The sequence below is a fragment of the Pteronotus mesoamericanus genome, unplaced genomic scaffold, assembly GCF_021234165.1.
Source record: "Pteronotus mesoamericanus isolate MK-2021 breed Mesoamerican mustached bat unplaced genomic scaffold, CSHL_Meso_final contig_55, whole genome shotgun sequence".
Classification (NCBI taxonomy): Eukaryota; Metazoa; Chordata; class Mammalia; order Chiroptera; family Mormoopidae; genus Pteronotus; species Pteronotus mesoamericanus.
In genome coordinates, this window is record NW_026555198.1 from 1058361 (window position 1) to 1082738 (window position 24378).

General features: G+C 39.4%; 1 protein-coding gene across 1 annotated transcript; it reads right to left on the reverse strand.

The window, feature by feature from the left end:
* Positions 1–23377: 23377 nt before the first annotated feature.
* LOC129075515 (60S ribosomal protein L23a-like) lies at positions 23378–23857 on the reverse strand. The gene is made up of 2 exons (XM_054579595.1): positions 23767–23857; positions 23378–23610 (listed from the first exon to the last, which is right to left on the reverse strand). Exons 1-2 carry the CDS (start codon positions 23855–23857, stop codon positions 23378–23380), a joined length of 324 nt encoding a protein of 107 aa, XP_054435570.1.
* Positions 23858–24378: the final 521 nt, after the last annotated feature.

The window sequence follows — 24378 nt, forward strand, 5'->3', positions numbered from 1 at the left end:
TTCTATATATGTCAGTTAAGTCTGATTCAGTGTGTCATTCAGCGCCACGATCTGTTTATTAATGTTTTGTTTGGAAGATCTGTCCATTTTTGACAGTGGGGAGTTGAAATCCCGTACTATCAGTGTTTTGCTGTCTATATCTTTTTTGAAGTCATCCAACAATTTCCTTTTATACTTGGGGGCTCCTATCTTGGGAGCATATAAGTTTATAATGTTTATGTCTTCTTGATAGATTCTTCCTTTAAGTATGATAAAGTGTCCCTCTGGGTGTCTTTTTATGACCTTTGTTTTGAAATCTACTTTGTCTGATACAAGTATGGCAACCCTTGCCTTTTTCTCTTGCCCATTTGCTTGGAATATTTTTTTCCATCCCTTTACTTTCAATCTGTGTAGGTTTTTTGCTCTGAGGTGGGTCTCTTGTAGGCAGCAAATGTGTTGGGCATGTTTTCTTATCCATTGAGCTACCCTGTGTCTTTTGATTGGAGCATTTAGTCCACTCACATTGAGAGATATTACTGATAGAAACTTACTCATCTTTTCTCTTTGTACCTGTGTTCCTCTCTCTCTCATTCTTTCCTTCATCTTCTTAAACCAGTCCCCTTAGCATATCTTGGAGTGCTGGTTTGGTTGAGATGTATTCTTTTAGCCTTCTCTTGTCTGGGGACTCCGTAGTTCCCCTTCTATTTTAATTGAGAGTCTTGCTGGGTAGAGCAGCCTTGGCTTTAGGCCCTTGCTTTTCATGGTTTGAAATATTTGTTGCCTTTCCCTTCCGGCTTGTAGTGTTTCTGTTGAGAAGTCAGCTCCTAGGCGTATCGGGGCCCCCTTGTATGTTACTTTCTCCTTCTCCCTTGCTGCCTTGAGAATTCTCTCTTCGTCTCTGATAATTGTCATTTAATGATGATGTGTCTTGGAGTGGACCTCTTTGTGTCCCTCTTGTGTGTGGTCCTCTGTTCCTCCTTGATCCATGAGAGCCTTTCTCTCCTCAAATTAGGAAAATTTTCAAACATTACTTTTTTGAGGAGGTTCTCTATCCCTTGCTCCTCTTCTTCTCCTTCTGGTATCCCTATTATGTGGATATTACTGCGTTTCAGGTTGTCCTGCATTTCCCTAAATGCCTCTTCATTCTTTTGGAGTCTTTTTTCCATTTCTTGTTCTTTCTGGGAGCTTGTTTCTACCTTCTCCTCCATCTCACTGATTCGATCCTCAGCTTCATCCAGCCTGCTTTGGATTCCTCCTACTGTGTTCTTCAATTCAGAAATGGTAATCTTCATATCCTCTTCTGTCTTCTTGATAGTTTCTATGTCCTTTTCCAGGTTGATATAGTTTGCTGTAAGATCCTGATAGTTTCTCTGCAGTTTCTCATAGTTATCTTTGAACTGGCTGAGCTCATTGAGCTTCCTTAGAGCCTTTGTTTTGAATTCCATATCTGATATTTCCCTTGCCTCTATTTCATTTAGCTCTCTTTGTGTGGAGTCCCCTTTTCCACTCATTTGGGGGGAAATTCTTTTTCTTCCCATTTTTGTGAGAGTGTGTTAATAATTTACTTATTTATTTATATTTATTTATTTATTTTTGCTTCTGCTTCAATTGGGCCATCTAGATTTCCTGACTTTGTGGATTAAAGTTCTATGGTAGTAGGCAGGTCTTTTTATTTATTTATTTTTTCCCTTTCCTTCTGTGCCTGCATCTGATGATGTCCGTTGTTGACCCTATATGGCCTTTGGTCGTTTGCTTGAGCATGCCAGGAATCTTCTGTCTGTGTCTGACTCCTGCTTTGGGTAGCTCTGTGACCCCTTTGTCCAGGGATCCACTATTTCTGTGGATCGCTCTGCTCTCTCCTGCCGGCTCCTTGATCGTGCTCCCCCGCCAGGCAGGATCCCCTGCCTGCCTGGTCTCACTCATCCTTGCCCCTGCCCAGGAGGCTTCTTCGCGACCTCGCAGACTCGTCTGGCTCCCCTGGCTGGTGGGCACCCTGGCACTGGTCTGTTTAGTGTCTTCTATTGTGTACTTTCCCCGGTTTTGGCTCTTTGGATCTGGGCCCTCGCCAAATGGAGACTATGGAAATGGGAGGAAGTCAGCTCCAGGACTCTCCAGTTAATCCTGTCTCCAGTCTCTCCTCCAGGGACTCTGGGCAGCTCTGTGACCTCTTTGGCCCGGGATCCACTATTTCTGTGGCCTGCTATGCACTCACGGCCCACGCGGGTCAATTTACACCTGCGCTTGCCGATCTGTGCACTCCCTTCCAGGCCCCATCGGTGCCAACCTGTGGGTGGCTTTATGAGCCCGTGCGAGCGCTCACCAGCCCGTGTGGGTCCAGACACACACTTGCCAACCCTCGCAGGCTACTGGCACAAGTGTGCGCGCCTCCACTGGGTGGTTTTGGGCTCTCTATTGTGTGCTTTTTGGCTTGGCTCTTTGTGGGTGTGTCCTTTTCCCGCACGATGGAGACTAGTGAAAGGCGGAGGAGTTGGGACTCCCCAGTTCCTCCTCTCGTTCTTTTCCCAATGCCTCCGTTTCCAGTCTCTCCTCAGGGGTCTCTGGGCAGTTCTGTGACCCCTTTGCCCAGGGATCCACCACCTGTGTGGACTGCGTTTCAATCGGGGGCAGTCTGGGTCGGGCGCACCCTGCTTCTGCCTCTTTGGGGGCGCACTTTGCCTGCCCAGAATGGATATTAAAGAACGGGGAGGGATTTGGGACTCCCCGGTTCCTACTCCTGTTCCTCCCCCAACGCCTCTGTCTCCAGTGTCTCCCCAGGGGTCTCTGGGCAGTTCTGTGACCCCTTCGCCCAAGGATCCACCACCTGTGTGGACTGCATTTCAATCACCGGCAGTCTGGTTTGGGCGCTCCCAGCTTCTGCCTTTTTCGGGGTGGGGCTTGCCTGTCCAGAATGGAGACTACTGAACAGGGAGGGAGTCGGGACTCCCTGGTTCCCCCTCCCATTCTTTCTCCAACGCCTCCGTCTCCAGTCTCTCCTCAGGGCTCTCCCAGCCAGTCTGCACTCAACCTCCTAGCTCACACGCGCACAAGCTGTGTACGGAGCGCACAAAAGGCAGGTTAATTGATTCCGTTATGCCTTAGTCAGATGGTAGCTGAAGAGTGGGAGGTGCGTTATCACCGGGGCTCCACCGGCCGCTGTGTCAGTTCTCTTCACACAGTTTTCCTCACCAGTCTTTTCCTAGGCACCAGCCCACCCTGCTGCCGCCTCTACCCAGAGATCAAGGAGGGTGGCTGCCACTGCAATTTTTGCGTTGGCCCTTTAAATGTCTCTTTCCATCCCCAGCCACCTGTCTCTGGCAGAGAGTGCCCCTAAGCTTTTCGGGTTTGCATTTTGTCTGTATTTTCCTGGTTTTAGATGCTGTAGTTTAGGGGTCCCTGTTTATGATTCAGACCCTGTTCTTCTCGGGGGGAGGTAACTGGCCATTTCAGTGTCCCTCTGGTACTAGTGCCCGTGGACACCCAGACCACCCTCTTGAGCCTCCACCACACATATCACCCATTGAGATGTGTGATAGTTGAATCCACTGTCTATCCGCGGCTCCAAGGCTCCTCTCCCACTATAGTTCCATTGTTTTCCCGGTGATTACTCCATTATTTAGTTGAAATTCCAGTTTGGTCTTGGGAGGAGGATGTCAGCGTGATTCCCATTCATTCCTCCACCATCTTTCCTCATCTGCAACTGCTACTCCTAACCTAAAATTGAAATGTGTCTCCTTGACTTCCCCCTTCTGTCTCTTTCCTATTCTTACCCACATTCTTTCTTTTTTCCTTCCCTGTCTAATCCTGAAATAGGGTTATTAATTTAGGGTAAAATAGAGTCAGATGTTAAGAAGGAGCACACTCCTCTCGATAATTAGGATTTGTACAGAAATATCTTTGTCGATTTTAATGGCACAAAGGCCAGATAATGCAGTATCCAACACCTGGAGTTGAATCACAAATGTAGAAAGAGATCCAAGATAATTAATAAGCTGCCTTAGTCTGCCAAGAAGCTAACTTAATATCAGAAAAAAATGCTATTGCATGGTATTTGTCTGTAATGCTAGCTAAAGTGTTGTGTAATGGACAGTCACAATTGAAAAGGCCCTTCATTTTGCTGTATTCATTTCTAATGTGTCCATTTCCTTCATGTTACATCCCAACAGTAAAAATAGACATGGAAATAAATCCAAATTGTAATTTAAATTTCTGAATGTGAGATTCACAGGTGTGGTTGCTTTTCTCAGCTGAATGTGGGGGTAGATGAGTAAGAAACCTAAGAATATTTAACAAGGAGGAGCATTGTTTAGAAAGTCAGACATGAGCACAGAATCTTAACATAATGCACCGATAATGTGAGTGAGTGATATGCTATTCAGGAAGAAAAGTTAACTCTAAGGAACAAAATATCTTTAAGCACCTGTTTCTACCTACTTCATGTTATACCTGTGTTGCCACTGGGACCACAGAGCCAGTTGGCTACTCTTCATTTAGACTGGCTGTGTAGTTAGCAGAATGAGTGTTGAACTCACAGTCAGTAGACCTGGGGTGGAGTCCTGGGTTTGTTACTTATTGTCTGGGCCATGATGACAAGGCACTTACCCTTGAATTTTATTTTATTTTTTGCAATTTCAAAATGGGACTATAATCCCTGCACAACTTACTTTGTGGACTTGTTAGAATCAAGTGGTTGAATGGATATGGAAAAGCTTAGTCAATTGTTGTTGGCAGAGTAATTCATCTTCTGTACTTCAAAGAACATTGAAATAACAGAAAACCATTGACAGAGGTCATAGTGTCCAGTCTATTAAGATTCTCACTTGCCTATGGCCTTATATTTTTATGCAATAAATCTCTCTCCATCCCCTCCCAGTTTTGTCCCTGCGAACTCTCAAATTGGGTTACATCAGGTCTCTTTTCTCTCTCTTGCGACTAAAGTGTATATGAGGTGTGATTTTTTTTCTTTATTTTTATTGTCAACAATATTACACATGTCCAAGTTTTATCCGCAGTTGCTCACGTAACCCATTCTCTGACACTCATTCCCTGTGGCCACTACCACACTGTTGTCTCAGTCTATGGGTTATGTGTATAAGTTCTTTGGCTAATACCTTCACCTTCTCTCACCCAATCCCTCCTACCCGCTTCTCCTGACAGCTGCAAGTCTATTCCATGTGACCATGCCTCTGCTTTTATTTTGTTCATCAGTTTATTTTGTTGAATAGTTTCCACTTGTAGGTGTGATCATATGGCATTTGTCTTTCTCCGACTGGCTTATTTCATGTAGCATAATACTCTCCAGGTCCATCTATGCTTTTTCACAAAAGAGTCCATTCTTTTTGATGGCTATGTAGTATTCTATTGTTTAAATGTACCATGAGTTTTTAAACTTTTTTTAACAGTACTCATTTACTGATTGGTATTCAGGCTATTTCCAGATCTTGTCTTCTATGAATACAGGGTGCATATAATTCTTTGAATTGGTGTTTTGGGGTTTGTAGGGTATATACCCAGCAGTATATACCCTATGGGATCACTGGGTCAAAAGACAGTTCCATTTTTAATTTTTGGAGGGAGGCTCCATACTGCTTTCCACTGTGGCTGTACCAGTCTGTGTTACCACCAATAATGCACTAGGGTTCCTCTTTCTCCATATTAAACCCAGCACTTGTTGTTCATTGATTTATTGCTGGTAGCCATTCTGACAGGTGTGAGGTGATACCCCATTGGGTTTTAGTTTGTGTCTCTTTGACAGTGACATTGAGCATTGAGCATTTTCATATGTCTATTGGTCATCTGTATGTTCTTTTTAGAGAAGCAGCTTTTCAGGTCCTTTGGGTTGTTTGTCTTCTTGGTGTTGAGTTGTATGAATTCTTTATATATTTTGGAAACTCTCTTCACTATTTATAAGTTTACATTTTTCTCAACAAAACATAAAATAGAATCTGTGTAGCCATTCACTTTGTTCTTACACCAAAGACTAATGATCCACGGGCTAAAGGTAAATGTTTCCTATTTTTTAAAGTGTATTTTATTGATTATGCTATTACACTTTTCCCATTTTTTTCTCTCCTCTATTCCCCTCTGTCCTGCACTCCCCCGCCCCCACCACCACCAGCATTCGCCACTCTTAGTTCATGGCCATGGGTTGTACATGTAAGTTCTTTGGCTTCTCCATTTCCTATACTATTCTTAACCTCCTCCTGTCTATTTTGTACCTACTATTTATGCTTCTTATTCCCTGTACCTTTTCTTCCTTTATCCCTTCTCCCTCTCCCCACTGATAACTCTCCATGTGATCTCCATTTCTGTGATTATGTTCCTGATCTAGTTGTTAGTTTAGTTTGTTGTTGTTTTTTGTTTGTTTTTTCTTTTTAGGTTCAGCTGTTGATAGTTGTGAGTTTGTTGCCATTTTACTGTTCATAGTTTTGATCTTTTTCTTTTTCTTAGATAAACCCTTTAAAATTTCATATAATAAGGGCTTGGTGATGATGAACTCCTTTAACTTGACCTTCTCTGGGAAGCACTTTATCTGCTCTTCCATTCTAAATGATAGCTTTTCTGGATAAAGTAATTTTGGATGTAGGTCTTTGCCTTCCATGACTTTGAATACTTCTTTCTAGCCCCTCTTGCCTGTAAGGTTCCTTTAGAGAAATCAGATGTCTTATAGGAACTCCTTTGAGGGTAACTATCTCCTTTTCGCTTGCTGCTTTTACAGTTCCCTCCTTATCTTTAATCTTGGGTAATGTAATTATGATATGCCTTGGTGTGTGCTGCCTTGCGTCCAACTTCTTTGGGGCTCTCTGAGCTTCCTGGACTTTCTGGAAGTCTATTCCTTTGCAAGGCTGGGGAAGTTCTCCTTCATTATTTTTTTCAAATATGTTTTCAGTTTCTTGCACTTCTTCTTCTTCTGGTACCCCTGTGGTTTGGATGTTGGAATGTTTAAAGTTGTCCCAGAGGTTCCTAAGCCTCTCCTCATATTTTTGAATTCTTTTTTTAATTAATTAATTAATTATTTTCAAATGCATTTATCTCTGCCTACTTCCCACCGCTTTCCCTTGCCCCCTCCTTCCCTCCATTCCTTCTTCCTTCAGATCTTCCCCTTTGGTTTTGTCCATGAGTCCTTGCTATATGTTCCTTGAATTTCCCCTTTCCTTCCTTTTCCCCCGCCCCTCCCTCCTTCCCTCTTGTCTCTGTTGGTTTCTTTTCCTTTCAGTGTTGCTGGTCTTATTTTCCTTGCATCTTTGTATTGTTGGTTAGGTTACACTTATAGGTGAGATCAATTCTTGTTTCTTCATTCTGTTCTGGTTGAATGTTTATTTCTTCCTTCTATTCCAAATCATTGATAAGTCCCGGTTTCCATCCCTTCACTGTTGGTTCCCTGTATATTTTTCTTTATTTCACTTTGCATAGCCTTCACTTTTCTCATGCTTTGCAACCATACTCAATCATTTCTCTGAGCACCCTGATTAACAGTGTTTTGAACTCTGCATCTGATAGGTTGGCTATCTCATAATCACTTAGTTCTCTTTTTGAAGCTTTGATATGTTCTCTCATTTGGGCCATATTTCTTTGTCTCAGTGCTTCTGTTATGTCATAAGGGGCAGAGCCTTAGGTATTCACCACTGCAGGGCAACACATGTGGCTGTGCTGTGCCGCTGTATGTGGGGAGGTGTTAGAGAGGGAACAATGCTGCTTGCTCAGCTCTTGGCTGGCTTTCAGTCACTTTCCCCACAAGCAAATTGGGCCCTTCTAGTGCTGATTCCTGGGTGGGTGGGTTTTTGCACATTCTAGGTCCCTGTGGGTTTCTCCAGTGAAGTCTTCTGTGAGGCTGGGAGTTTCTCCTGCCACCACAACCCCCACGGATTTTTACAGCCAGAGATTTCATAGCTTTATTTTTTGTGCTGGAACCCTGGGTTGCATGGTCTGTCTTGCTGCCCAGTTGTTTCTACCAGTTTATCTGCATGCATATGTGGGACCAGTAGGTCCCCCAGCTACCTCCTCACCTTCCCTGCCCACTAGCTACTGCTTTGCCATGCATCCTCTTTGCCCTGGCTTCCCATCTCCGCCCCTCTTACCAGTCTGGATGAATGTTTCTTCTTTAACTCTGTGGTTGTTGGTCTTCCATACTGTTCAATTTTCTGGAAGTTCTGGTTGTTTTTTGTTTTTAAATTTTTTGTTGTCCTTCTTTTTGTTGTGCAAGGAGGCAAAGTATATTTATCTATACCTCCATCTTGTCTAGGAGTCAGATTTTGGAAATTTACCCCTTATCAGATATATCATTGATGGATATTTTCTCCCTTACAGCAACTTCCCTTTTCATTTTGTTGATGGTTTATTTTGCTGTGCAGAAGCTTTTTAGTTTGATGTAGTCCCACTTGTTTAGTTTTTTTCCTTTATTTTCCTTGCCCTAGGAGACATATTGACAAAAATATTGCTATAAGAGATATCTGAGACTTTATTGTCTGTGTTTTTCTAGGATTTTTTTTTTTTTTTTGCTTTCACAACTTACATTTAAGTCCTCCATCCATTTTGAGTTTATTCTTGTGTATGGTGTAAGTTGTTAGTCTAGTTTCATATTTTTGCACGTACCTGTCCAATTTTTTCAAAACCTTTTATTGAAGAAACTTCAATACTTACTTCATTGTAATTTCTTGCCTCCTTTGTCAAATATTGATTGACCATATATGTGTGGGTTTATTTCTGGGCTCTCTGTTCTGTCCCATAGATCTATATGCCTGTCCTTGCACCAGTATGAGGTTCTTTCATTACAATGGCTTTGTAGTATAGTTTGATATCAGCTATTGTGATCCCTCTAACTTAGTTCTTAAGATTGTTGAGGTTATTCAGGGTCTTTTATGGTTACATATACATACATTTTTGGAATATTTATTCAACATTTGTGAACTATACCCTAAGTTTTTAAATAAGGAATGTGTTGAATCTATAGATTGCTTTGAGTACTATGGATATTTTAATGATGTTAATTCTTCCAATTAATGAACACAGTATATGCTTCTACTTATTTGTATTTTCCTCAATTTCTTTCTTCACTATCCTGAGGTTTTCTGAATACAGGTGTTTTACCTTCTTGGTTAAATGTATTGCTAGGTACCTTTTATTATTGTTGCAATAGTAAATGGAATTGTTTTCTTAGTTTCTCTTTCTGATAGTTTATTATAGAACTGGCTTCAATTTCTGAATGTTAATTTTTAATCCTATACTTTGTTGAATTCATTTATTAGGTTTAGTAGCTTTTGGGTGGAGTCTTTAGGGTTTCCTACATACAATATCATGTCATCTGTGATAATGAAAGTTTAACTCCCTCCTTTCAAATTTGGATGCATTTTATTTCTTTTTATTTTCTGGTTGTGTGGCTAGGACTTACAGTGCTATGTTGAATAAGAGTGGTGAAAGCAGACACCCCTGACTTTTTCTGGTTTTCATGGGAAATGTTTTTAGTTTTGCCCATTGAGTATGATACTGGTTGTGGGTTTTTCATATATAGCTTTTATTATGTTGAGGTATAATCTCTCTGATTCATCATTGCTGAGAGTTTTTTTCATAAATAGGTACTGGATTTTATCGAATGATTTTCCTGCATCTACAGATATGATCATGTGATTTGTATCCTTAATTTTGTTTACATAGTGTATGGCATTTACTGATTTATGGATATTGTACAAACCATTAATCCCTGGAATAAATCCCACTTTATCATGGTGTATGATCTTTTTAATGCAATGCTGCATTTGGTTTGCTAATATTTTGTTGAGGATTTTAGCAGGTGATGTGTGATTTGATAAAGTTGCTTTGTGGTTGATTGAGAGACCCAAGCAAGGTCAACATTATACCAAATCATGACCAATTTAACATACAGGCATCAAGTCCCTTGATCTTTGTATGTGTAGAGCACTCAGTTTCCTGGAATAAAAGATAGTGGCAAGCTCATGTCCCTTTACCTAATGCAATACCTTTTTGCCCTCTCTTAATCTGGGTATCAAATAAAGCTACCAAATCAACCTGAGGGAGTAATTTTTAAATTAGATCCTTGGAAATATATGTGATTGAACAGTGCTGTCATTTCCACAAAAACAGGAACTCCATTTCCTTTATTTAATGACTCATTCACTTGCTGATGGGACTGCCTTTTATCTTTTGTGCAGAACAGCCCTTGCTTAACAGAAAAATAACAGTTCTTTTCTTAAACAGAGCTTTTATATATATCATCTCATTTGAACTCATTTTATTCTTACAGCTACCCCCTTGCTCATCCCTTCACCAAGCTTCCTAAGTGTATTACATTATTGTTATATCTTCATACTTGCTCTCCAGCCACTTTTCAGCCTTCTACTTATCAGCTGAAATTCTCTTAAACCTGGTCATGACCAAATACTATTTAATAGAAAACTCCAATGGTCTTTTCTCCATTCTCATCTTGCTTTGAGTCTTGGTATTATTTTTTTTTTAATTTCTCCCTGATTCTTAAAAGTTTTATTTTTTGAGCCTTCTCCCCCATCACACTCTGCCAGTTTCTCTTTGTGTGTTCTTCCTTTTCTATCTCTTGGAAACTCTTGTTCTTCAGACCTTAATTCTGACATCCTTTTCTCTCTCTATGTTCTCTCATTAAGTTATCTCATTTGTTATTATACCTCCAATTATCATCTCAACGTCGCCATACTTAAATATAATCCAAACCTCTTGCCCCTAATCTTCAAACTGTGAATCCTTCCTTCTAAGGATGAAGCTGCTGTGGATGGATGGGCTGTGAGCAATCCAAGCTCAAACAGTCCCAAACAAAATTATGTTTTCACAAACATTTTGTATCCCTTCTGTTGTTAATTATTCCATAATTCACCTAATTGTCTGTTAGAATCCTTTATACTCCTCCCTGCCTTTTCCCTACATTGACTCAAACACCAAGTACTCTCCATTCTTTCTAATTATCACCCAAATTTGTGATAACTACCATAATAACTACCATGTACCTTAAGTTTATGTGAAACTAAAAAATACTTTACCACCCATTCTTAACTGCTCTCTCTCTTTCCTCCAGCTTATCCCCCCAAAGATATACCAATGGCTAGCACATAAAATGATGCTCAACATCATTAGTCATCAGGGAAAAGAAAATCAAAACCACAATGGTATACTACTTCATGCACACTAGGATACTTATAATCAAAAAGTCAAATAATAACAAGCATTAGCAAGGATGTGGAGAAGTCAAAGCCCTCATACATTTCTGGTGAGAATGTAAAATGATACAACTACTGTGAAAAACAAGCTGGCAGTTCCTCAAATACTTAAGCATAAAGTTTTTATATGACTCAGTAATTCTACTTCGGGGAACATAGCCAAAATAATTGAAAGCAGAGTCTCAAACATATTTTAACACCACTTTTTATAGCTTTTTTATACACAATAGCCAAAATTTGAAACAACCCAAATGTACATCCACTAATGAATGAATAAAATAATATTGTATATCCATACAATGACATATTATTTGGCCACAAAAAGCAAAAGAGTACTGATTCATGCTACAACATGAATGAATCTTGAAAACATTATGCTAAGTAAAGTAGTTAAACACAAAATAACATATTATATGATTCTATTTATATGAAATGTCCAAAATAGGCAAATCTATCTAGATAAAACATAGGTCAGTGGCTGATTAGGGCTGGCGCTATGTGGTAATGGCGAATTGTGGAGTGATAGCTAATGAGTATGGGATTTCTTTTTGAGGTAACAAGAATATTCTAAGACTGATTGTGATGATATACAACTCTGTGAATATATGAAAACCCATTGAGTTATTATATAACTTAAATGGGTGAATTGTAATATATGTGATAAGTTGTTATAAATAAAATGCTTCCTGGCCCTGTCCTATGTCCTTGGTGCTGTCCCAGATGCTCAGGGTATGGGTACAGAGATAAATAAAACTCAGAAGGCTTCAAGGAGCATATGATGGAGGCAGATAGCAAACTAAGCAACTATCAGAGTAAAATAAAGTGCTCTAATAGAACTTGGGGCTGCTGGCAGAAATTATGGATAGTTATGAGTTATGCAATTAAAGATTGATTCAGCAGAGGGGTAGAATTTAACCTGGATCTTGATGTATAAATAAAGATTTAATTCAATAAGGTTTTTCAAGATGGTGGAGGAGTGAATGGCATCACATTGATCTCCTGCCAGGCCAATCTGGAATTAAAACTAAAGTGTGGAGGAATCACCTGGAACAAACAACTGAACAATACTGTGAGAGGAGCCTTATAACCTCGGACAGACAGAAGAATCAATTTTAGCACAACCTAACTGGTAGCTAGTACAATGGAGACTTGAGGAGGCTGGCTGGGTTATCATGGGCAGCAGTGGCAGAAGGATAGTTAAATGGCTAGTTGGATCCCCCTGAGAAGAGTGGGGTCTAAACCATAAGCATACAAGACTAGAGCCCAAAAAGTACACAGATAACAGCCAGTTGCGAAAAGCAGCAAGGTTGCTTTCTGCCAGAGACAGGAGGCTAGAGACATAAAGAGCTGTTTAAAGGACCAACACATACATTTTTAATAGCAGCCACATACCCAGGGCTCCAGCAAAGGTCGGGGCAGAGTGGGCTGTAGATGCCTGAGGAGAGACTAGGGAAGGAGGCTTTGAGGAGAGAACTGAGAAAGTAGTTGGTGGGATCCTAGTGCTGACTCATCACCCATATAGCAGCAGCCATCTTGCTCAGGCAGACCACTCCCCTGAGCAGCAGCAGCATGAGAGGAAACAGTAGTCCTGCCACCAGGAGGGACTCCGCCTTGCCCCTGTGGTGCCTAAGCCTGACTGCTGAATACAGAGTGACTAGATTAATAACTGAAGAAGATAGCCACAGACAGCAGATTCCTGAAAGTCTCAAACAGACTGCCTAAGATCAGACAGGGTCAACATAGGACATCATCATAAGCAGAACCAGAAAGAAAAAACAGCAGTAAATACTAGACGCTACCAAGATGAAATCCACTGTGGCCTCCCCCATGATTTGGGATATTTTCTTTACTACATAGCTTTTTAATGTCCATTTCGGGTCCATTAAGTTTGTGCATATTAAGTCATTAGATTTTATAATTATACTTTATTTCTCTCCTTTATTATAATGGTCTTAATCTCTTTACAGCCTTATTAATACTGGTTCATTTGCTGTTAATAGTGGGATTTCAGGGGAGAGTTATGTTTGCAGGTGTGGGTTTGTTTCCTGGTCTTTGTGGTTTTGTTCTTGCAGCACTGGCACAAAAACACACAAGATGTGCTGGGCAGAATGACCCTCAGTCAACAAGCTAAAGGGTAGGACCCACCACAGAATGAAAAAACAAGAATCAAACACAATACCTTCCAGAGAGCAAACAAAATGGCATAAAATGCATTCAAAGGGCTGCAAGTTTAGGAAATCAAGGAGACTACACTGCTGAATCTTACAGGTCTCCTACAATAGAAGTTCATACCGCAGTCAGGAAATCAAGACAGATCAATTTAAGAAGCAGAAGTAAAAGAGAAGAGCCTCACAAATAATGGGAAGACAAAGAAATACCCTCCCCCCAATTGAAGGGAAAGGAGGAATCCCCACAAAGAGAACTAAATGAAATGGAGGCAAGTAAATTAACAGATATTGAATTCAAAATAATGGTTCTAAGGAAGCACGATGAGCTCAGGGAGCTCAGAGAGAATTACCAAAAACTACAGGAAAACTAGGAGGAACTTACCGCAAACCATATCAGCATGAAAAAGGATATAGAAACTATCAACAAAAGTCAAGAGGAAGTGAAGAATACAATTTCTGAATTGAAGAACACAGTAGAAGGAATTGAAAGCAGGATACATGAAACAGAAGATTGAATAAGAAAGCGGGAGGACAGAGTAGAAAAAAAGCTCCCAGAAAGAGCAAGAAAACAAAGAAAGACTAAAAAAGAATGAAGAGACCTTTAGGGAAATTCAGGACAACTTGAAACATAATAATATTAGTATAATAAGGGTACCAGAAGAAGAAGAAGGGAAAGGGATAGAGAACCTGTTTAAAAAAGTAATGATGGAAAACTTCCCTAATTAGAGGACAGAAAAAGTCACACAAGTTCAGGAAGCACAGAGTGTCCCATTCAGGAGGAACCCAATGAGGCCCACTCCAAGACACATCATAATGAAAATGACAAATATCAAACACAAACAAAGAATCTTAAAGGCAGCAAGGGAGAAACAGATAGTAACATACAAGGGAACCCCAATAAAGCTAACAGCTGACTTCTCAACATAAACACTAGAAGCCAGAAGGGAATGGTAAGAAACATTCCAAGTCACGAAAAGCAAAGGCCTGCAACCAAGAATGCTCTACCCTGCAAGGCTCTCCATTAAAATGGAAAAGGAAATAAGAAGTTTCCCAGACAAAGAAGGCTAAAAGAATACACCTCCACCAAACCAGCGCTACAAGATATGGTAAAGGGACTGCATTAAGAAGATGAAGAAAAAAAGAAAGAGAGGAACAAAGGTACAAAAAGGAAAAATGAATAAGAACCTATCAATAATAACTTTAAAGGTAAACGGATTAAATGCTCCAATGAAAAGGGACAAGGTAGCTGAATGGATTAGAAAACATGACCCAAACATATACTGTCTACAAGAGACCCACTTCAGAACAAAGGACGTACACAGACTGAAATTAAAGGGATGGAAAAAAATATTCCAAGCAAAAGGCCAGGGGAAAATAAGCAGGGATTAGCAATATTTATATCAGACAAAATAGGCTTCAAAACAAAGGCCATAAAAAGAGACCCAGAAGGACACTTCATAATACTGAAAGGAAGAACCCATCAAGAAGACATAAACATCGTAAACTTATACGCACCCAACATAGGAGCACCCCAATATATAAGGAAAATCTTGGAGGACTTCAAGAAAGAAATATAGGCAGCCGCATATTGATAGTAGGGGATTTTAACACCGCAATGTAAACACTAGATATATCTTCCAAACATAATATTGACAAGGATATTGTGGAACTGAATGACACATTAGATCAAATGAATTTAACTGATTTTATGTACAAACACACACACAACCTTTAATCCCAACGAAGAAAAATACACATTCTTTTCAAATACCCATTGAGCATTTTCAAAGATAGGGTACATTAGAGGGCAGAAACAGGTCTCAACAAATTCATGAAAATTGAAATCATAACCAGCATTTTCTCAGACCACAAGGGCCATAAACTAAAAATGAAACTGAAGGAAAAAAACTCAAAGGCATTCAAAGTAATGTAGACTGAATAGCATGCTATTAAACAATGAATGTACCAATAATGAAGTCAAAGAAGAAATCAAAAAGTTTTTGGAAACAAATGAAAATGAACACACAGCAGTCCTAAACCTATGGGACACAGCGAAGGCAATCCTGAGAGGGAAGTTCATAGCAATACAAGACTACCTAGAAAAAATAGAAATATTTCAAATAAACTACCTAACCCTATAGCTTCAAGAACTGGAGAAACAACAACAGAAAAAGCCCAGAACAAATAGAATGAAGGATATAATCAAGATCAGAGCTTAACTGAATGACATAGAGACTAAAAGAACAATTCAAAGGATCAATAAATCCAGGAGCTGGTTCTTTGAAAAGATAAACAAAATTGACAAGCCTTTAAGCAGATTCATCAAGAAAGAAAAGGAGAGGACCCAAATAAATAATATCAGATATGAAAGTGGAGAAATTACAACTGATGCCACAGAAATACAAAGGTTTGTAAGAAACTACTATGAACAGTTATTTGTCAAGTAATTTGAAATCCTGGGCAAAATGGACAAATTTCTAGAAAAATATAACCTTTCAACACTGAATGAAGAAGAAGCAGAAAGTCTGAACAGATTGATGATAGCTGGTGTAATTGAAGCAGTAATCAAAAATATCCTGGCACCCCAAAGCCCTGGACTGGATGGTTTCACAGGAGAATTTTACAAAACATTTAAGGAAGAGCTAACCCCTGTCCTTCTCAGACTATTCCAAAAGGTCCAAGGAGAGGGATGACTCACAAACTCTTTTTATGACATCAGCATCATCCTAATCTTAAAACCAGGTAAAACACTATAAAGAAAGAAAATTACAGGCCAATAGCACTGATTAAAAAGGACGCTAAAATCCTCAACAAAATATTGGCAAAGCGCATCCAGCAATACATTAAAAAGGTCATCCACCATGATCAAGTGGGATTCATCCCAGGGATGCAAGGATGGTTCAATATTCACATCAATCAATGTAATACATTAGAGAAACAAAAGGAAAGACCAAAATCACATGATCATATCAATGGATGTGGAAAAATCATTTGATAAAATACATCATCCATTTATGATAAAAACACTCAGCAAGGTAGGAGTAATCGGGGCATATTGGAATACAATTCAGGTCAGGTATGAGAAACCTACAGCTAACATCATACTCAAAGAGCAAAACATAAAGCTTTCCCACCAAGATCGGGAACAAGACAAGTTTTCTGCTTTCACCACTTCTATTTTACATAGAATTGGAAGTCCTAGCAGCAGCGATTAGACAAGAAAAAGAAATTAAAGGGATCCAAATTGGAAAGGAGAAAGCAAAATTATCATTGTTGCAGATGACATGATAGTGTATGTAGAAAACCCTATAGACTCCACCAAATACTACTTGACCTAATAAGTGAATTTGGCAATTTAGTGGAATACAAAGTCAATATTCAGAAATTGAAAGCATTTTTGTATACCAACAATGAAATATCAGAAGCAGAAATCACAAAAATATCCCATTTATGATAATAAGAAAAATAAAGTACCTAGGAATAAACTTAACCAAGGAAGTAAAGAGCTATACTCAGAAAACTATAGAACACTGAAGAAGAAATCAAGGAAGATACAAATAAATGGAAAAATATACCATGTTCATGGATTGGAAGGATTAACATCATCAAAATGTCCATACTACCCTGAGGAATCTATAGATTCAACGCAATCCCTATTAAAATACCAATGACATATTTCACAGACATAGAACAGACATTTCAAAACTTTGTATGGAACCATAAATGACCCCAAATAGCTGCAGCAATTTTGAGAAAGAAAAAAAATTAGGAGGGATCACAATACCTGACATCAAATGATATTACAAGGCCACTGTAATAAAAAAAGTCTGGTACTGGTATAAGAACAGACACATAGATCAGTGGAACAGGGTAGAAAGCCCAGAAATAAATGCATATCTCTATGGTCAATTAGTATTCAACAAATGGGGCAGAAGCATAAAATGGAGTAAAAATAGCCTCTTCTACAAATGGTGTTGGGAGAGCTGGACAGCTACATGCAAAGAAAAAAAAAAGAAAATGAAACTCAACCACCTACTTACAACATACAGAAAAATAAAGTCAATATGGATAAAGGTCTTAAATATTAGTTGCGACACCACAAATGTCTTAGAGTAGAACATTGGTCGGAACTCTCAGATATTCCACACAGCAATGTTTTCATCAATATGTCCTTTAGAGCAAGGGACAAAAAAGAAAGAATAAACAAGTGGGACTCATCAAAATAAAAAGCTTCTGAATGGCTAAATAAAACATCAGCAAAATGAAAAAGGGTCCAACCATATAGGAAAATATATTTGCCAATGATACCTTGCACAAGGATTTGATCTCCAAAATACATAAAGAACTCACATAGTTCCATAGCAGGAAGACAAACAATCCAATAAAAAATGGGCAAAGGACCTGAACAGATATATCTCCAAGGAGGACATACACAGGGCCCAGAGACATATGGAAGATGCTCAGCATCACTAGCCATCAGAGAAATACAAATTAAAACCACAATAAGATACCACTTCACACCAGTTATAATGGCCATCATAAACCAATCAACAAACAACAAGTGCTGGTGAGGTTGTGGAGAAAAGGGATCCCTAGTATGCTGGTGGGAATGCAGACTGGTATAGCCACTGTGGAAAACCATATGGAATTTCCTGAAGAAGCTAAAAATGGAAGTGTCTTTTGACTCAGTGACTCCACTGCTGGGATTATACCCTAAGAATTCTGAAACACCTATTCAAAAGAACCTATGCACCCCAAGGTTCATAGCAGCACAATTTACAATAGCCAAGTGCTGGAAGCAACCTACATGCCTATCAGTAAATGAGTGGATCATAAAACTATGGTACATTTATACAGTGGGATATTACACAGCATAAATAAAGAGCTACTACCCTTCCCAACAGCATGGAAGGAACTAGAGAGCATTGTGCTAAGCAAAATAAGCCAGGGGGTGAAAGACAAATACCATATGATCTCAACTATAAGTGGAACCTTGTCATCAGAACAAGCATAAAAAGTATAACCAGCAACATTAAAAGAAAAAACAAACCAACAGTAACCAGCAGGGAGGAGGGTGGCTGGTAATGGGAAAAAGGAGGTGCTCAAGTCAAGGAACATGTATAAAAGACCCTGGAAAATGCCAAAATGTGAAAGGATTGAGGGTAGAAGGTGGGGGTGGTGGGACAGCAGAATATGGTGGTGGGAAAATGGAGTCAAATGTATTTGAACAATAAAGAAAAATAATTTATTTCAATAAACAAAGCATCAGGGAGTTGTTGGAGCAAGAGTGGGAAAGGAAGGGCATTTCTAGTTGACGGACCAGCACATGCAAAAGAGACAACCTACAGTTATGTAGCACTTTCAGGGGACAATGAAGAATTTGCATGGTGCATAAAGAGTGTGTAGGCTTGTTATGAGAGATTAATCAGGAAAGGCAGCCTGGGGTCGGATTCCTGAGGGCCTTAAATTCCCTGGAGCTTGGAATGTTTCATAAGATAGGACTTCATTTCACATGGCAGTGGTGTGGTAAAGCTCTCAGTAGAAATCATAAAGTGCTATCTATAACTCTACCAATGACTAGCTGTGAACTTGGGCAAATCTCCTAACCTCTCTGGACTTCAGTTTCCTTAACCTGAAAATGAAGATAATCATCTTATTCAAAAGGTTTATTATTGATCAAAGGAAAGGGGAGTGTGGCAGACACTGTGGGCTGAATAACTCAACATCTATTCCCAGTCCCTTTCTTCCTTGCCTGCATCTACAACACAGGCTTGGAAAGTCAAATACATACTTAGTCACCCTTGGAGCTCAAGGTAGCTATAGGACAGCAACACACTTATGACTAATGATACCTAAAAGGAAGACTGCTGAGGGGATTTTAACAGAGTTATTCTTTCCTGAAGTAAATATAGACATTGCTAATGCTGTCAAGTGCACCCAAGTTTCTGCCTTGAATGCATACATGATACTTGGGGCTCTAATAACCACCTTGCAGCTGAGTAATTGGCAGAAATGAAAATGAAAATCCAACAGGTTGAGGATGGATGGCAGTGCAGGAAGAGACTCTGGACTTTTGATAGCACCAATAAACAAATGCTAGCAACCATCTACCTCTGGACTTATTGTTATATGAGAAAAACAGAACTTTATTTGTATAAGTTAGTTGGGGTTTCTATTACTTGCCCCCAAAATCATTCTTAATTGATGCAGAGTTTATGAAAGAACTTCAGAAGCCAAAAAATGATTTATAAAAACAATGACTTTTGGAGAAAGAGAGTTACATGATTTCAGTTTTATTTTTATAGCAGGGTGAAAATAAACTAGAGAGAAAATTGTGTAAGGAATGATACTGAGGTAGTAATGACAAGGATCCAGGAACTAGACCTAACTGGTGTGTCTCGGTGGGTTGGGCGTCATCCTATGAAGACAATGGTCATGGTTTGATTCTTGGTCTGGGCACATGCCTGGGTTGTGGGTTTGGTCCCCAATCAGAGCACATTTGAGGGGCAACTGATCAACGTTTCTCTCTCACATTGATGTTTTCCTCCCTCTCTTCACTCTCTCAAAAAAAGTAAAAGAATACATTTAGCATAATATCCTCCAGTTCCATCCATGCTGTTGCAAAAGATAGAAGTTCCTTTTTTCTTTCTGCTGTGAAGTGTACCATGAAAATGTACCATGTTTTTTTTTTGATCCACTCATCTACTGATGGGCGCTTAGGCTGTTTCCAGCACTTGGCTATTGTAAATACTGTTGCTATGAACATAGGGGTGCATGAGTTCTTTTGAATTGGCGATTCATAATTCTTAGGGTGTATTCCCAGCAGTGAAAGCACTGGATCAAAAGGCAGTTCCATTTTTAGTTTTTGGAGGAAATTCCAAGCTGCTTTCCACAGTGGCTGCACCATTCTGCATTCTCACTAACAGTGCACTAGGGTTCCCTTTTCTCCACATCCTAACCAGCTCTTGTTGAAATAAGCCAGCTGGTGAAAGAAAAATACGATATGATTTCACCTGTAAGAGGAATCTAATGAATAAAATAGAAGCACAGGTCTGGAAATGTGGAGTAGACTGATAGTGACCAGAGGGGAGGGGGACAATGGTGGAAAGGAGGGTAGGGTACTAGACAAAAGTCATGTATGAATGACTCATGGACATGGACAACAGTGTGGGAATTGACTGTGGGAGTTGGGGGTGGGATGGGCAGAGGGCAAAAGGGGAAAAATTGGGACAACTGTAATGGAATAAAAATAAAAAATCTTAAAAAATAAGAAAGTAAAAATAAAAAATAATCCAGGCAATAAACATTGAAGGCAATGTGGCAGTAAGGACAAAGAGCAAGAGACAGATACCAATGATAACATAGAGGGAAAACTGATATGATGTGGTAACTGATCAAACCTTGGGGAAATATGCAGGAGTGAGTGATTAAAGATGTTTTACAAATTTTTAGCCATAGTGAGTGAGGGGATAGTGAGACATAAACCTACATTCATAACATAGGAACATATTCATATTCATATAACTTTAAAGAGAAAGATAATGAGTTTAGTTTTGGACATACAGACTTTGAATTGCCTGAATCACACCTAGTAGAGGTCCTATAGATAGTTGAAAATATACTTTTGTTTTTTTCTCCAAGTATGATATCTTTTATTACCTGTAGCCACACATCAGCATACAGGTGTGAGGTGAAGCCATGGGAGTGTGTGGGATCACTCATGAGGAGCAGGTACAATATAGGAGAAAATGGCTAGAAATGAGAACTTGGGTGAGGGGGATGATTACTTTTAAGTATTGCATGAAAATGGGAGTCAGTGGAAAAGAGACTAAGAAGCATTGAATATTCAAAAATATTTGTTGAATGCCTACTATGTGCCAGACTCTGGGCTTGAGGCTCAGAGCGGTAGGAAGGAAAGCAAAAGAGTATAGTGCTGGCTAGGATGGGGATCAGGAGTGTCTGGTCAGTAGTGTCACATACTGCAGAAAAGTCAAGTGGGGTGAGAAATGAGGAATTCCTTTCCTCAATCACATTTATCTGAATTCTTTTAACGGGAGTTTTTTGCTAGCTGTAATAACCTGTCTGGAAGATAAATGCTAAATTAATTTGGGAACTGACTTGTAAAACTCTCAAGTGGTCTAAGTCATTTAAAAGAAGCTAAAATTCTATTACATGAGATTGAATTGTTTTCTGTAGGTGGTTGTGCAACCTTCTCCCCTAGAGATATATTAGTCAAATATTGTTTCTGTCCAGCTCCCCTTAGGAGCCAGAGTAGTGGTGTGTGAGAGCCGCACAACTCTACCAAGTCTCTCTGGTGCCTTATTCTGTGAATGTAAATTAGAGTTCTTTGCTCTGGTGCCCTATGCTGTGTGATATACACTTGATTCATGTGGTCCTTTTTTTTTTTTTTTTAACTTGTGTCATGAGTGTTACTTGTCTCTCTAAATACTGAAAGTTCCTCAATGGTAGAAATCATATCTTTTGCTTTTCTTTTTTTTTTTTTTTTGCCTCTGCTTCAATTACCACCTGTAAGCAGATGAGTCACATATTTGTATCTTCAGACCAGAACTCTGCTCTTATACATCTAGCTGTCAGCTTGACATATCCTCTTAGGTGGTTTCCAGAAATTTCAGTTGAAACAGGTCTTAAAAGTAACCATGCTTTTCTTCCTTTCTCTTTCTCTCTACCATCCTCTTCTTCCAAACTCAGCTCTCTTCCAATGTTCTCCCTCTCAGCTGATGACAACTTTATCGTGTTCAATGAGCCAGAAACCTGGAAGTCATCATTGACAAATTCCACTTTTTCACCCTCATATTTAGTCCTTTAGGGAGTCCCAGTCATTACTTCAATCTGCAAAATATGGCTGTATCTGCCCACTTCTCTTTATCACTGCTGTCACAGTTCTAGTTTGAGCGATTATCTTTTTTCACCTGGTCTGGACCATTGCAAGTTTCTTAATCAGTCTCTCTACTTTAACTTTCATCTCTCTCTCCAGTATGATATCCACCAAGGAGGTAGAGTGACTGTTTTGATATACAAATCTGAATATGCCACCCTTTGCACAAAATCATTAAATGATACACCATTTGTCTTAGAATAAAGAAAAAAATAATTTACTTAGCCTACAACCCAGAACAATTCCCAGGTTTTTAACTTGGGCTTTCACTTAATATAGAAGGCGTACTTTTTATAGTAAATCTAAACAGATTTTTGAAAGCTCCTTTAAGCACTGTATCCCATAGTTGTCTTTACTACACTGAACATAAGTTAACTTTTCCATAATGACTTGGTAGTTCTGGCATCTTCTCTCTTTCTGTTAACTTCACTTGTCAGTGTATCAGCTTCAAATGTCCTTCTTCTTGTCTTCCTTTTAATGTAATTTTGAATGGATGTGTGTGTATAATATACTTTATATAGCTAATATATCTATATAAATCTATCATCATCATTATCATCTATCTATAAATTGGCTTACATGATTGTGGAGGCTGCCTAAGCACATCTGAAATCTGCAGGGGAATTTCCTCGGGATTTCACAAATAGAATTTTTTTCTTCCTCAAGAAAATGTTAGTTTTGCTCTTCCAATTATTGATAATTGGACAAGCCCTATCCAGATTATCCACAGTAATCTCTTTTACATAAAGTCAACTGATCATAGATATTAACCACATCTACAAAATATCTTCACAGCAACACCTATATTAATATTTAATGGAATAACTAGGGACTGTTAGCTAGCCATTTTGACACATAAAACTATCATGCTTTTTAAATCTTTTTTTATTGTTGTTCAATTACAGTTGTCCCCATTTTTCTACCATTACTCTCCCCTGCCCTACCCACCCCCAACTCCCACCTTCAAACCTCTCCACCATTGTCTTTATCTGTGGGTCCTTTATACATATTTCTTGGCTTGATCCTTCCCCTTCTTTCCCCCGTTATCTCCCTTCCTCATCCCTCTGTCACTGTCAGTTTGTTCTTTTTTTTTTTAAGTATAACATTTTTATGTTTAGAATTAGCCAGCTGGACTCAGTTTAGATGATCCCAATTTTGTGGGCAACATCCAAAGCATCATAGTCTGGAGCCAGTTGAACATACACCTTCTCCCCATCAGGCCTGATCAGGGTGTTAACCTTGGCCACCTCAATGTCATACAGCTCCTTCACAGCATGTTTGACCTGGTGCTTGTTGGCCTTGACATCCACAATGAACACAAGTGTATTATTGTTTCTATCTTCTTCATGGCCGACTCGGTAGTCAGGGAGAACTTGATGGTAGCATAGTGGTCAAGCCTGTTTCTCCTGGGAGCGTGCTTATGAAGATATTTAGGCTGCCTTAGGAGTCGCAGTGTCTTAGGCCTCCGGAAGGTGGGAGATGTGCATATCTTCTTTTTTATTTTTTATTTTTTTGTGGCTGTGGATACCTTTTAGCACTGCTTTGTTTGCTTTCAAAGCCTTTGCCTTGGCTTTAGCTTTGGGAGGGGCAGGGGCTTCCTTCTTAGCTTTTGGCACCATCTTCATGAAAAGGTGGTTTGTTCTTTGTTTCCATGTCCCTGGTTATATTTTGCATACTTGTTTGCTTTGTTGATTGGGTTCCACTTATAGGTGAGATCACATGGTATTTGTCTTTCACTGTCTGGCTTATCTCATTTAGCCTAATATTCTCCAGTTCCATCCATGCTGTCACAAAAGATAAGAGTTTCTTCATTCTTTCTGCTGTATAGTATTCCATTGTGTAAATGTACCACAGTTTTTTGATCCACTCATTTACTGATGGACACTTAGGCTGTTTCCAGCATTTGGATATTGTAAATAACAGGGCTATGAACAATGCGGTGCATAGGTTCTTTTTAACTGGTGTTTTGGGATTTTTAGGGTATAATCCAGGCAGTGGAATTGCCAGGTCAAAAAGAGGTTACATTTTTAGTTTTTTGAGGAAATTCCATACGGTTTTCCACAGTGGCTGCACCAGTCTGCATTCCCAACAACTGTGTTCTAGGGTTCCCTTTTCTCCACAATTTCGCCAACACTTTGTT

Coding starts and splice junctions, on each gene's coding strand:
- LOC129075515 (XM_054579595.1), bottom strand. CDS start 23,857: ATGGTGCCAAAAGCTAAGAAGGAAGCCCCTGCCCCTCCCAAAGCTAAA. Junction 23,611..23,766: donor AAACAAAGCAGTGCTAAAAG/GTATCCACAGCC, acceptor GCTACCATCAAG/TTCTCCCTGACTACCGAGTC.